General features: G+C 42.1%; 1 protein-coding gene across 3 annotated transcripts in view; it reads left to right on the forward strand.

Moving 5' to 3' along the window:
- Positions 1-1,102: 1,102 nt before the first annotated feature.
- adam12b (ADAM metallopeptidase domain 12b) overlaps positions 1,103-16,060 on the forward strand; it is a 158,833-nt gene continuing 143,875 nt past the window's right edge. For all 3 annotated transcript variants that reach the window (XM_042336794.1, XM_042336795.1, XM_042336796.1), the window contains exon 1: positions 1,103-1,314. In XM_042336794.1, the coding sequence (XP_042192728.1) occupies positions 1,215-1,314 (100 nt within the window). In that variant the 5' untranslated portion in view covers positions 1,103-1,214. The remainder of the gene's footprint in view (positions 1,315-16,060) is intronic.

The raw sequence follows: 16,060 nt of genomic DNA on the forward strand, positions 1-16,060 counted from the left end.
GTGGTGGGGGGGAGTAAGGGGTGAGGTGGGGGGGAGTGAGGGGTGAGGTGGGGGAGAGTGAGGGGTGAGGTGGTGGTGAGGTGGGGGGGGAGTGAGGGGTGAGGTGGTGGGGGGGTGAGTGAGGGGTTGAGGTTGGGGGGAAACACATGTCTTTGTATATGATCGTCCGGAGTGAACTTTGTGACAGTAACAGAGGGAGAGAGAGAGAAAGAGAGAAGCAGCTCAGCCTTGGGAGGGGGGGGGGGGGGGCGGGGGGAGAGAGAGAGAGTGTGGGGGGGGGGGGGGGGGGAGAGAGAGAGAGTGTGTGTGAGGGGGGGGGAGAGAGAGAGTGTGTGGGGGGAGAGAGAGAGTGTGTGTGTGGGGGGGAGAGAGAGTGTGGGAGAGAGAGAGTGTGTGTGTGTGGGGGAGAGAGAGAGAGAGAGTGTGTGTGGGGGAGAGTGTGAGAGAGAGAGTGTGTGTGTGGGGGAGAGAGAGAGAGAGAGTGTGGGGGAGAGTGTGGGAGAGAGAGAGAGAGAGAGAGTGTGGGGGGAGAGAGAGTGTGGGAGGAGAGAGAGAGAGAGAGTGTGGGGGGAGAGAGAGTGTGGGAGAGAGAGAGAGAGAGTGTGTGGGGGGGAGAGAGTGTGGGAGAGAGAGAGAGAGAGTGTGTGGGAGAGGGAGAGAGTGTGTGGGAGAGAGAGAGAGTGGTGTGTGGGGGAGAGTGGGAGAGAGAGAGAGAGAGAGAGAGAGTGTGTGGGGGGGGAGAGAGAGGGGGGGGGGGAGAGAGAGAGAGAGAGTGTGTGGGGGGGGAGTGTGGGAGAGAGAGAGAGTGTGTGTGTGGGGGAGAGTGTGGAGAGAGAGAGAGAGAGAGAGTGTGTGTGGGGGAGAGAGAGTGTGGGAGAGAGAGAGAGAGAGTGTGGGAGAGAGAGAGAGAGAGTGTGTGGGGGGAGAGAGAGAGGAGAGTGGGAGAGAGAGAGAGAGAGAGTGTGTGTGTGTGGGGGGTTGTGAAAGAGGGTGAGCGACCGTCTTTGCCGGAAACCTCTCACATCCTGACTCTCTCCCACTCCCCCTCCCTCCCTCCCTCCTTCTCTCTCTCCCACTCCCCTCCCTCCCTCCCTCTCCCTGTGTGTGTGTGTGTGTAGATATATATACCCAGTGTGTGATGGGGCTGATCTCCCAGACAGTCCCTCCTACAGTCTGATGAGACTCTCTCAGACCTGTCCCGCCGTCTGCACAAGATGCCAAGAGGAGCCGTCGGGCGCAGTGCTGTGGCAGAGGCTTTGCGAATCCTCTCCGCTTTGCTCAGCATTTCCGATGCCCTGTTCGCAGCGAAGGACGGTGAGAGCAACGTCGCTTTTATTTTTCTCTCTTTCATAGACTTTTTTTTATACAAATATATATATATATATATATATACATTGCATTGCATTGCAAATTAAACAACCAACCAACTAACCAACCAACCAACCAACAACCCCCCCCCCAACCCCCACCCCCCCCCCCCCAACCCCCACCCCGTGCTTTTTTTCTTTGCATTTTGCTTTCCTTCATTCACCCCATCACCCCATCCCCACCTCTCTCTCTCTCTCTCTCTTTATGTGGTGGGCAATGCTTTTCTTTTGCTGCTCAAATGTTACTGTCCTCGTCTTCTTTATTTAATAGTAACCCCACACACACACACACACACACACACACTTTCTGACTGATTTGGACTGGATTGAACCTCTGCCTCATTGGTTTGAATTGATCCACACACACACACACACACAGAAGAGAGACTGAATTAAACTTTACTTTTTTTTAAATATATAAAATCGGCGTTGTTGTTGTTGTTGTTGTTGAACGATCTGAGCAGAGATGTTATTAAATTGCAGTGATTCATACCCTGGTACCTAAGAACCAGACTGGTTTCCTGTCTCTTGGTGCATTTCCAGCATCAGATTATATAGACTGTATTAGGGCTTTGATTGCCATATATATATAATATATATATATATATATATGTGTGTGGTGTGTGTGATATTATAAATATTATAAATATCACTTCACAGAGTGCTGTCTTGTTTGGGGGGAAAACTTCCTATTCTGAAGAAGTGACTTTTATTTGATTTGTAGGTGTTTCATGGTGTGGTGGGGGGTGTGTGTGGGGGTGTGGGGGGTGTGTGTGGGGGTGTGGGGGGGGGTGGGGGGGGGGGACTAATTAACACTTGAAAGGCGTTGTACAACAGGACCTATTATTCCACAGAGGGGCTGGAAATGATCAGCTGTCCACAAGACAACGCCACTCTTTAGTCCCCCCTTCCACACACACACACACTCACTCACTCACTCACACACACACACACACACCCTCGTAGTTAATTTCACCAAAACAGAACAACAACAACAACAACAACAAGATTCCATTTATAGAGCGCCTTTCACGTCAGGAGGACGTCCCAAGGCGCTGCACAGTTGGGTCATGACCCGAGCAGGGGGGAAATGGTCAGGGTGAGGGGAGGGAAGGAGGGAGAGAGGAGGGGGGAAATGGTCAGGGTGAGGGAGGGAAGGAGGGAGCGAGGAGGGGGGAAATGGTCAGGGTGAGGGGAGGGAAGGGAGGGAGCGAGGAGGAGGAAGAGAGTCGAGAGGGGAGCTGAAGGCTCGGAGAAGTCCTCCTCCTGCTTCTGAAACAGCAGCAAAAACTTGAGAGCTATTGAGTGCAGTTAAACTGTGTTTGCTTTCAGCCCAGTTACAGCCCTTATACAGCATCACCACAGAGAGAGAGCTCGGGCTGGTGAATGGGATACATTGTTATGCAGCATTTCTGCTACACTTTGCCACAGAATTGGTAACCGATAACGTAAACACTCGTGTGTAGGTGAGATCTGTTTATTGATGACTGTCCCCTCCCATAAACACACATTTTAGAAACATGTGCACACCATCAGTGGGAGACAGAGCTGCGTGTAAACCCCTGTGAAACATTTGGTTGTCATCGCAGTGCGAAACATCCCATTTCAAAGCATCTCCTTCTCCCTTCACTTTCACTTTCTTAGTCGTAGTTTTTTTTCTCTGGTCGATTTATTAATCTTGGGATGTATTGCACACACGAAGACAGTGAAAACTTAGATGGACACTACTCTAGTTCCCAACTCTCTTCTTCTCTCTCCCCCCCTCCACCACCACCACACATATTACTTGTTAATTCAAGGGGAAAGAAGCATACTTTTCTTATTCACCAGATTAAGAGAGATATTCACCACTGTTTGAGCCCAGTGGGGGGGGAAAGGAAGAAAAAAAAAGTTTGAAATTGACTTCATCTGCCAGTACTCAGTAAAGTTGGAAATCAGCTAAATTCGATCAAGGGCTCCCAGCAGCACAGCTTGATTAAAGAACAGAAGTTACTTTATACTTTTCCTGCTGGTAATTAGATATTAAGGGTTAGCACAGGGACAAGTCGGAGTATACTCCTTTCTGTCGACTCACACGGTGGCTTCATCTAACGCTTATCCGAAAAGAAATCAAAACATCACCCCCTCCATATGCTCTGCGCTCCCTAAAATCCCATGTTTCTCTCTCTCTCCCCCTTTCCTCTCCTTCCACATGGTCATATGATCTCTAGGGCTTATCGGCTTTAAATAGGGTTGCATCTGAGAGCCTGTTAGTTGCTTCTCTAGACCAGGCAGCTGCAGGGATCAGCTGTGTTTCCAGTCTTCCTCTCTCATTTCTAGAGTGAGAAAGTGCTCCTTGCCTTTTTCCCCTCCAATAAGTCACAAAGCACTTTGGGGCGCTACCCCCTTATGAAGGGCCCGATTCTAAATGCAAGTTGTTGTTATTTCAATCCATGACTTTGTGGGACTCTGTTGTGCGCCACTAGCTGCTCTGTTTCGCTCACAAAATACAAGTCAATTCTGTGAAGCACTTTGAGACGTCTAGAAGCCAGGAGAAGGCGCTATATCAAATTCAAGGATTATTATTTGAGTTATTATTACTCTGCTTTGCAGATCTTTAAAGTAGAATTTGTTGAACTTTGAACACACCGAGAGACAGCAAACCTATTGCCCAGATCCCCCTGAGCTCGATATTATTAGATAGGTTGACCATACATCCCTGATTTCCACGAACAGTCCCCAGATGAGGTACTGTGTCCCTGGCCAAATTTGTCCTGTCTTGAGTTCAGCAACAAACTGAGCAAGAACAATAAAATTATAAAACAGATGCACTCATCAGAGAAATGCAGCCATTAATCCAACAAGCTTCATCAGGAACTGTGATGAGTTCAATGTTTTGTATATGTGTCCCTGGATTTGGTTCACAAAATGTGGTCACCCTGTTTATTGGAACCCTACCAGTTGCTCTGTGTCTGTGTGTGTGTGTGTGTGTGTGTGTGTCACATTTGTTGTACAGCGTAGCCAAAAGGGGGTGAAATAGTGTATGTAATTTTTGGTCGATGTCCAATTTCTTTGGGAATATCATATTCAGTTAATGATGGAAACAGATGTGAGCTCTATTTACAAACATGATCCCATTGTCATTCGGTTATTCTCATGCACGTCCTGTTATTATTTTAAATGGTGGGGGGATAGAGGAGGTGTCATGGTGCTCTGTGCAGTGAGAAATTGAAGCTCAGATACATTGTGCAGCTGACTGGAAGGATGTGAGGTTGCACCTCCTGTTTTGGACGTGATCGCTTCCTAGTCACTTGCTGTGTCGTGGAAGGTGGTGTGATGTTGGTATTATCCCATTGAGAGGCAGGGAGGGACAGGGGGAATTGGAGACAGAGTTCAGGGTCGACATTACTCATGCACCAACAAATGGGTTCAACCTTGACACTTTTCTATCTACTCAGCCAGAGAATGCATGGTATGGGTATATTTTGTGTTTGAAATAGGCAAAAGATTTAAAAGTCTTAAGTGTTATTTTCTGCCCTTAGTTTTGAACATCAATACATCGCCTACTAAACTTTAAATAATTAATTATTGCTTTTGGCAACGGTGCTTGTTATGTCAGGAAGACAACAGGCACAAATTATCAAGCTCTCTGAGACGCACCCCACGTGAAGAGCACTATATCAATGCAAATTGTTGTTGTTCAAAGCGCTTAACAGGATTTACTGTAAGTGTCCTGTAGCTCAGTGGTTAGAGCGCTCGGCTTGCAAGCGAGAGATCTGGGTTTGATTCCCAGCCGGGCAAAACCTTGGGCAAGTTTCCTCACTCCCACGCCTGATAATAATCCCTCAAGAAAAAAGCAATAATGATTTGGTCACACAATCTACGACTGTTTGTGGGACACCGCTGTGCGCAATTGGCTGCCGTGTTTCGCTCACAAATATACAGTCAATTCACTTTAAAGTATATTCTGTGAAGCGCTTTGAGACGTGTAGAAGACGTGAAAAGCCCTATATCAAATGCAAGGATTATTATTATTAAGTGCTGTCACTGTGTATTTTGTAGGCAAACGCAGCAGCCAATTTACACAGAGCAATGTCCCACAAAACTGCATTAAAGTAAATGACGACAACAGCAACAACTTGTATTTATGTCACTCCTTCACAGGTGGTAGCATAGTGTGTTTTGTTGGTCAGAGTCTAACATATGCACAAACCCATCAACATGCTTGAGTATCCAAATCAAATGGAGTTCCACGGATACTACTTACACATCGAATTTCCTGAGATATTTATTAGAATGGAATTTACAGTCCCTCCTTGGGGGTCACATCCGAATTCTGGAGAGTATTAAGCTCCGGTTGGCAAGAGCTTGGGGACCCCAGAATGTTTTTTGGGGTACTGGAGTCTAACCAACGAAAACCTCATAGCTTGAGAGCACGGCCTAGCAAGCTTTCCCATCATCCTACCCTTTAGGGCTTTGCCTTGAAGGAGGATTCCTTACCCCAAGTGACTGGTCTGCCATTTCAAGTCCTGCCGATGAACCAGGCTGGTAGTGTACTGGAGTACTGCAGACCTACCTGGCTCAGGAACTACTGAGACCAGAAGGTTGGCTCGAATCTGACATTCCGTTTCCAAACAAGTCACCTTGGATCAGCTCCTCGGAGACCCCACTAACTCGCCCCCCCTCCCCCCCCCCCCCCAACCCCAGAAGAATCGTCACTAGTTAGTAATTTGACATCCAACAAGCACAGGTTTGAGGCCTCACTGGGTGGATGGTGGATATCAGGAACTCCATGCAAATCAAGGTGGATTCCAGGTGCTGGATGCACAAAGGTGTGTTCCCTAATTTGGTAACTCGGACTCCCAAGTAACGCTTTCTAGCTGCTGTCACCTCAAGCCTCAGAGTTTCCTGATCAGCTGTCTGATGGACACTTTGTGTTCAGAGTGGTGGAAGGACCTTCACAGGACACCTTGTGATGTGCTAGCCACCTTGATTTTCTCGAGGTCTAAGTCCATTGCTGCTTGCTCAGCTCAGGCTACTTAATCCAGGTCCTCACGTGAGGGGCCTTGGCAAATAGATGTGGGCACTATGACATCAACTCCACCTTCAGGATGCTCAGCCACAGGTCATTGTAGGCCGGAGCCCTCCCTCCCTGTAGGTGCTTCCCATATTTACAAAAATCCATCTCGCTGCTCAATTCCGAACTTCGCAAATGGGCCTGAGAAAGCTTCTCCGCTGCATCCCCAGGAGCTCGGAACCATAAATGAGAACTGTTTGCACACAGGTCTTAGATGCCAAAAACTTGACCTGCACTGTGACCTTAATTTCTCGAAGAGAGACGAGCACGACAAGAGTACCCTTTGCCTTTTCTCTGCGTGGTCCTTCAGGACAGTGTCCAAGCAAAAGTCGACGTCCAACACTACCCAGGTACTGATGCAAATCGATTACAATTTGTACCTTCCCATCAAGACCCTCAATGTATTTTGCTTGAGTCATGCAGAACCATGATTTCACACTTGGGGGGCACCCATCGCTATGTCCCACCGGATGGCCCACTGTTCAAGATGGTGAGTGCAGCTAGTCTGCCAGCAGCACAATATTATCTGTAAAGAGAAGTGCTGCAATCCTCTCAGAAAGGCCTGGAACAGATACAGCAAGTCCATCCCCCTCAATACCATCCAGCACGTCATTGAATGATACATCGAATAGCCTGACCAAGCTTTCAAGAGGGATGGGCTCAGTAAGTCCACTGTCAACTTTTACACTGGATCTTGGAGCTGGAATGCACATTCCAGATAAAATCTAAGATTTAGCCAAGTATTCTCATTGATTCCAATTTCACCATGAGCGCTTTATGAGGCACTAGATTGAAAGCCTTGCAGAAGTCCATGAATGCAACATTGGTGGGTTTCCTCTTATTCTTACAACACTCTGCATTCTCATACAAAACCACAAGCTGTCCCACACATTTCTCATGAGAACAGAAGCAGCATGTTCCTTCCTGATCAAACCACAAGCCTCCAATGCGTATGATACATGTGGAGTGACTACGCGAAGCACCACCTTAAGAACCACTGGAATAGGTTTGATCCCTCTATAGTTCTCAGCATCACTAGTGTCACTTGTCATGTGGATAGACACCACAATTGCACTCTGGAGCACTGACGGAGAGAATCCTGTTGACCAGCACTAGAAGGGCAGCTCCAAGGCTCGTTGGCAGTTCCTGTGAGGTAGCACCTCAGAGCGGAGTTTTGAATGAATGAATTAATAATTTAATAACCAATTTTAGTTGGACACCAGACAATGGGGAAAAACTTATTTTGAATAGTACCATGAGATCATTAATGTTCAACTGATTAGGCAGACAGGATCTGTTTTAATGTCTCATCTGAAGGACAACATCTCCAACAATTCAGTACTCCCCTCAATGTATTGGAGTGTCAACCTAGACTAAGTTCAAAGTCCTGAAGTGGGGCTTTAACCCACAGCGTGATTCAGAGGCAAGAGTGTTACCAACTGAGCCACGGTGACACTTATCCACTGCTGTTTGATATTCTCTGATATCCTCTTTTATTTCTGTTAGTTTTTGTTGAAACGGTGGTGCTTGGATATTACCAACGGAGCTATTTTGGTCAGAGTTTCTGATCAGGAAGTTAGGAATTAAAAGTTGCAAAGATAAAAGGGCACATCAATTTGGCCAAATTAATTTCACTTCCTCACTATTTTTGGCTCAATAATGACATCCAAGTAATTGTTGGATCAATATTCCATGATGAAGGACAACTATCAGAAAAAAATAAAGTGGTAGACAGAATTAAATAGAATAATCTTATTATAGATGATAAACATTTGTAGACTTTTTTTGTAACTGAATGAATAATCTAGCAATTATGAAGAGCAGGAAACATTAGGCAATAATATGTCTCATGAATGTTGTATCATTTTGCAAACTAATACGCACAATATAATGTAAAAACTCACATTCCTATCGTTTCTTTTTGTCAAAAAATTCCGATTTGCTTATATAAATTGCTTTGCAATAAATCACTCGCAAAGCAATATAGTTCAAAGAAAATACAATCAAGCCTGCTGTAATTTTTTTCCTTTCTACTTTCGCTTCTTCCTTATTCGAGCCATTCTTTTAAAAATAAATTTGAATTTTTCCTTTTGTTTGCCAATTTTATTCTACATGAACTTTTTTTAAAAAAAAACAGACTTATCGCTATCTTTGAACCATATCACTTATCATTCGGCTTCTCCCTTCCACCTCTAACATGCTTTTTGAAAGCTGTGAGCAACTTCTTGTAAATATTATTATTTCTTTATCTGTGTGTCAGGTGTCTGAAGATTTTAGATGCAAGTTTTGTTATTGTTATTGAGTGTCAGATGTCTGATACGTGCAGAAACTCATCATTACCATTCTTATGCTTAAGAGTATTTGAACCAGATTGAGAGTGCCACATATGTTTGCCACCTACACATGGAAATGTCCCTTCGTGTTAAAATGGAATGCCAGTGTTAAAAAATATATATTTTCACTGGGGTTGAAAATACAGCATCTGCAAACGTTTTACTTTGGGGTTATTTTACAGTCTGAGATAAAGCTTGAAAATCGCAACAAAAGTTGGAAAACACAACACCGGGCTGCACAACGTTCTTTGGGAATCTAAATTATTGTCGCACTTTTTGGTCAAATTTGGTATTGAATTTCAGTCGCTGAACCAGACGCTGAAACTAGTGCAATGACTTTCAGTTTATGAATGCTTCATTCTCAATCCTCATTCTCTCTAAAACTGGTCTAGTAAAATATGAATAAAGCAAAGGAAAGCGCCTATGAATGTGCAATTAAGCAATTAAAAATAGATGATGACATATGGTTTAAATAGATTTCTACAAATGTTTGAATCAAGGCAGTCCAGAAAACATTTTGCGGTGACTACGATGGTGATAAATCAAACCAGTTGTAACCTTTTTGGGGTTTTGGAGGAGGAGTCACCCATTTATATTTTAAGATTATAATTATGCCTCATCATCTGCAAAAGCATAATGCAACTATGATCTGCTTACTGTTTTGCTAGACAAAGCGTTTAACAAAAGTCAGCTCGTCTTACTTCTAATCTCACTTAAGTTGCCCATCCAGGGAGTCTTATCGTATTTAAATCCCTATATATTATCTTCAAAGCTTTTGGATCAGCTCCAGATGTTTGAGATGTTAAACTAAAATACCAAGCTTGGCAAGCATGTTCCTTGCAGGGTCTAATCACTGATTTTTTTTAAAAAAGAATAATAAATCATCAGTATTAAAACCAGCTCTTCTTAAGGTACCAAAATAATTTAATTTGTTGCTCGTCATTTCAGCTCTATCCATTTCTCTGTCTGTGTAGATGTTTATAATCTATATAGGGATCCCATTTCATTTCATCAAAACGCTTTGATGTGAGTTGTTTTCAAGTGAAGATGCCTCTCAATCAGGTCACCAGCTATCATTAAATGCCGTATTTCTCATTCTAATAAGAGTGTGTACAAAACGGGGAAGCCCAATTCGTTGAATAATTTCATTTTTTTTCATTCCAGTTACTGGTTATTATTGTTGGACATGAACTTTTAATAAATTACAGTACATCCATAATCTTTATTGTCTCAAATCAGTCTAGTACAACTATTTGAACTCAAGATCGTCAGTGGACAGCATGAACCTGAGAGTTAATTCAGTTAAAACTCTGTTTTGCTGTCTTTTTCTCAACCTGTTGTCATACTGGTGGAAGTTGAGGCAATTAACATGGAATATTCCTTGCATTTAGTATAGCACTTTGCACGCTGTCGAGACGTCACAAAGCACTTCACATGATTTTACTATGAAGTGTTGTGACTATATTTGTAGGCAAACGCAGCAGCCATTTTGCACACAGCAATATCTCGCTGTGGAGATGAATAATGAAAAGAAAAATGGAATGTATTGATCTGCTTTTTATTTGACCTACTAAGTGCTCCGAAGTCTGGTTTAGCCCCTTTTTTATCTAATGAACTATTGTGTCTTTATAACAGTGTCTAGAAATTATCTTTCACTTAGTGAACCCAAACAACCCAATGGGAATTTCATGTTCCAACTATGTTCAACTGCCAGGCTGGATTATATTGACAGAGGATTCACAATACGTGAAAAGCTAATGCTTGCAGGTCTTGCTTCAGGCATAAATCTAAGACAGGAAATTAAAATCCAATAAATGTGAGAATAGCTGTGCTTATTTTATTTTATCCTTTTTTTTATCACTAAAATGAGGTCATCACTGCATATGGTTCCACATGGTTTAGGAGTGTAAAAGTGCATCGTTACCTCTGATGGCGCGTTCATTTATATTCCTTGAAAACACCTGGCATAAACAAAATCAATTGTTCTATCAAATCCAGTACTTTGTAACTGTAGCTCTTAGAGTATTCTCCAAAGTGACAGAATTATTAATCAGTGGACTTATTGAAAAGAGTCAGAAGATGGAGTCTCTGAACATTCCCAGTAGGAAGGATATATATTGACATGATCAGGATTTCCTCCCCCCCCCACCTTTATCAAGTAGGAATGTTGGCTGGTCCTCACTTCAAGATAATTGCCACAATCACTACATATTTCTGGACTATGCTATATAACAGGAAGGAAGACCCAAATCGAGCAAAGGAGGAAAGGGGTGGGGGAAGGAGGAAGAGGGGTATATTTGCTTCGTGGGAAAGTTGACTGCAACTTGGATGCTATTTGTCAACTGCTCTGCATTTTCGAAAATGGCAACCAGCTTCCACCAGGGCAATAGGCCTATAAATACTCAAGGATTTAAGGTCACACATTTTAACAAAGCAGTCAAACAGGAATTGTGACTGGTATTTTCCTAAACTGTCATAGCAGAGCTAACAGTAAATATCATCCCTGTATCTCGACATTCTCCTGTAACTACTAAATTCCCAAATATAGTTGACCCATGATCCACACACAGATCCGTGGGTACATTCTATACTTCTGCATTCTTGTTTCAAGCATTTCAGTTGTAAACTTGTTTCAATTCTTCTAACAGTTGTTCTCATTTTAAAATACATTGTAATCTTTACTGTGAAAGAAAGAATAGACATGTTTAACTTTCTGGAGTTAAACTAATACTAATTACAGTTAAACTCAAAACCAATGTTAATTACATTCTCGTGCTTCTCACCAACAGGAGGTTAGCAGTCTCGAGTCAACAAGTTATAGTCCAAACACTTTTTTCTAAACGAGTTTTAAAATGGAATATAGAAAGAATAATAGTCTCAATGTGTCAGGGTAGGTTGGTTCATTTAATACCTCTAAGTTACACTGTTGAAGAGTAAATGATTAGGACAGTAATCGGTCTCAGTATCCCAACAAATTGCTTTGGTAACATTAATACGATTAAAAGGGAAAGCAGATGGGATTGACTGTGCAGTATATTTCACTAGTAAAGTTGGCAGAAATATAAGGGGAGAGAGAGCACATGATTGTGAGATGAGGGTTCAGTATGCCTAAATTCTGAATATTATCTAAAAACAAGCTTTTAAGATAAAACTAACTTCAAACTTCCTGTTGACTCAGTTGTTAAAGTAACTGCTCAATATGAAATTGAGCCATGTAGGTACAGGAAGGATTTATGTTTGATTCCGAGTCTATGCTAAGTTAGTTGATAATAAACGCTAGTAAATGTTCTACAATTGACCTCAGTAGTCTTGGACAATCACACAGCTCCTGATTCCTAATCAGTATCTCCTATGTGTTTCAATGTCGGGATAAGGTCAGAATCAAATTCAGCAGTTAAGTCACTCAATACAAGTATAAGATTGCAAGGAGGGGCATCTGAAAGAAAACTTAGGAGGAACTACTTCAAGCAGAGGGTGGTGAGATTGTGGAACTCACTGCCTGGTTGAGTTAGATAGTATAGATGCATTCAAGAGGAAGCTAAATCTTCACATGAAGGAGAGGGGAATAGAGGGGTATGGGAGGGAGTAAGGAATGGGTAGAGGCTCGTGGAGTATAAACAGTAGTATAGACTGCTTGGGACAAATGGTCTGTTTCCAGCTGTTCCCATGCTGTACATTCTTTGTAAATCTTTGAAGAGACAGAAGAAGAATACTACTTGGCGCCATATTCTTTCATGGCGTGTTTAAATAGATCAACAAGTTGCATTTATGCAATTGTCTTTATTATTAATAATAATCATTTATTTGATGTTGCACTTTTCACATCCGGAGGATGTTTCAAAGTGCTTCACAGGATTTACTGTAAAGTATAGTGAGTGACTGTGCATTTTGTGGCAGCCAATTGTATGCAGCAAATTCCCACAAATAGCCATAAAGTGAATGACCAATTTTATCTGGAGAAACTTGCTTCTCATTGGAATGAAATTCATGCCATGAAACCTTTAGCATCTACTTGAACAGGCAGACAGGACCTCAGTTTAATGCCTCATCTGATCTCCAACAATGCAGCACATCCCAGCACTGCATTGGAGTGTTTGCCTGGACCATGCAAACTCAAAGCCCCAACAAGGGGCTTGAACCAACAATCTTCTTACTCAAAGGTGAAAGTGCTACCAACTGAGCCAAGTTGACACCCGAGATGGCATGTGTGGTTAACTTCGGAGGCAAATGAGGTAGAGTCAATAAGGAAATCTTTACGCACATTAGCATACGTTACAGGGCAAACCATTAAACCCCACCCAGATAAGGATGGGTTAATTTGTAGTGTCAGAATAATATGGACCAGTGCTATACAAGCACGGTACGACCAGCTTCTGACACTGAATAGCTGTGTTCCTGTGCTAAAGTATGCCGACCCGTGTGATGTTGGGACACAACGGGTTGAAAGCTATGCTCAGGAAGTGTCACTCATGTCACTTCTTGTGTGCCTTGTGCAGGAAGCATTGCGAATCACTTCCCACTCACATTTGTATAGCGGGAAATCATGACAGTGACACTCCCTGCGTGTAGTGAGAATGATTAAGGTGGCAGTAATGTCAGTGGCCCTTCCTGTACATGATGCACAATTTACACAACTACGCAACTTACAGGCAGTCACATCAATTATAACCTGAACAACTTGGAAGGGCGAATTGGTGGCCATTTTGTTTGCCCACCCATTATACTGAGGTGTCTAACTTTTGTCCCTTTTTATTTCTGTGGGTTTTTTGCTGGTGGATATGGTGGGGTCTGTGTGCTAAATACCGTGTTGAACATCAGGTGAGTAACGTTTAATAATTTGCAGCATATATTTTCCAACCAAATAGGATGCCAGGAATGTGGAACTCACTGCTGGAAGCCGCGCTTCAAGCAAATTAGCATCAACGTATTTAAGAGAGAACTTGATGCACACATGAGGGAGAAGGGAATAGTGGAGTGCAGATTTCACTAGAAGTGAAGAAGAAATCTTTTTTTTAATAGACACTGGTCCCAGTTATTATGTTTCCGTGATAATTCATATGAACAGTTTATAGGGATTGAATCTAAATGAACAATGTGGGAATAAAACATAATTTATTCATGTTGAGATACCGGTAGGAAAAGTAGGCTTGTAGTGCTGGTCCTAATTGAGGAGCTATGTTAGACTGAGATACATTGTTTATTAGACTTCTACTTAAACCAATATGTTATTGAATAGCAGTGATGTCTGGTAGTTAACATACCACTAGTACAAAACACACTAAAAAATTGGCACTCATCAGTAGCATATATATATATATATTGTTTGAAATATGCCTTTGAGCATCTGCGTAAATAAAGCAAACGAATAAATACTGTAACACTATACAAACAAACACCAGAATACCTTAAACATCACCTTCTTGCATTACTATTTGTGGTTATAACAAGGAGTGTTTTACTGCAGGACATTTTCAGAGTAAACTACTGTCATTCCATCTGGATACTGCTGATTGGAGTGGGACAAATAAAGATTTGGTGCTATTTTTAAGATAACAAACTATTTCAACTGTTCCACAAAATCAAACCTTGTAAGTGAGACGTACTTAGTATATAGAATGGAAACAGGCCATTTGCCTCAATTAGTCCATGCTGACAAAGGGCTAGTACACACCAATGTTTCAACTGGGCCACTTTATATTCACAAGACATCCATATCTAAAAGTACAATGCAGTACAAAAATAATCATGGGAGAATTTACATTTTCCACTTCTTGTAAATATAAAATGTAAATGCACAATCCCCATTTATAATTTGAGCATGTAATTTATGTTTGCATGGACTAAGTATTCAACGTGGCTCTGGACTGCAAAACTGTGGGGTACACTTTTCCAGAGAACATTTCCCTTATTGTTATACGCTTAACAGGCAGGTGTCCATTGAAATCAATAAGTGGATTAGGGACATATTCAGTCATTGTGTGCATCATGATCCATGGTGCTTTATGGGATTACATGTACAATAATGGCAGATCATGGATGAATTACTGAAATGTATGTGGTCATTCAAGCCCTAAAGTAAAGAAAGACCGATGCACATCTGCAACTCATCCCCTGACCATCTGGTATTTTGTACAACATACACAAAGTACTTTGTTTCCTTGTTTCTGCTCTAAAGTATGTCTGGCTATCTGTGAAGGTGGATTGCCCAGGGGAAAAATACATACTATTGAAAAACAAAGGGTCCGTGGCATCAGAGGTGCAACTTTACCGACTTGTACATAATGAGTTCAAATTTACAACTAAATTAATATGCGCATTCTGGTGTAAGTAATTGCACTTTATAAGGATATGATTTTTAGAAATCTATGTGATGTGTGAGTATTTTACATATCCGCAAAACAGTCTAGGGTTCAGCTTAAAATATAAATTGCGAGAATGAGTCATCTAAAATCTAATGGGCTACAGCTCTAAAAGAGGCCTTCTGTGATTGCTATTACCTAATGTATGTAACTTTTTTTGGACTTCCAGGTTCATATCTTTATACTGTGGCTACTTTTAAGGGTTAAATAACAATGATCCTTATATATGATATAGCACCTTTCATGGTGGGAGGATGTCGCAAATTGTTTCATAGGATTTACTGTAAAGTGGAGAGACTGCGTATTTTTTAGCCAAACACAGCAGACTGTTAGCGCATATCAATGCCCCACAAACAGCCATGAAATGAACGACTAATTTTATTTGAGGGATTGTTGACCGTGACACTAGGAGAAACTCTTCTCCCATTTTGAAATAATGCTATGAGATCTTTAATGTTCATCTGAACAGGCAGACAGGACCTCAATTTAATGTCTCAACTGAAGGACGGCACCTCTGACAATGCAGTACACATTGGCGTGTCAGCTTATACTGATGTGTGGCACAACAATCTGACTCAGAGGTGAGAGTGCTACCAACTGTGCTCCATTGACATCTAAATAAAGAGTTGCTGACAATAAGACATCATGAAATGACAGGAATGAAAAGGAAAATGGCATTTTTTGTGCTTTACTCAGTTAGTTACTGCCATGGATACTGTATATTCTAATTCCCTATTTAACAATCAACAATAGTGTTTATACAAGACAGAATATATTTCTAAGTAACTGATAGTGTAAGAAGGAAACAACTTCATCATGAGAGCATCATCAGGTAACCCCTGACAACTATTAAATCGAGCAGCAGTCAACCCATATGAAAGCTGTATCGCAGCAACCTTAATGGACAATATCAGTTTAAATGTAAGGCATAATACAAAATGGAAA

The sequence above is a fragment of the Callorhinchus milii genome, unplaced genomic scaffold (genome assembly GCF_018977255.1).
Source record: "Callorhinchus milii isolate IMCB2004 unplaced genomic scaffold, IMCB_Cmil_1.0 Scaffold7, whole genome shotgun sequence".
NCBI classification, from domain to species: Eukaryota; Metazoa; Chordata; class Chondrichthyes; order Chimaeriformes; family Callorhinchidae; genus Callorhinchus; species Callorhinchus milii.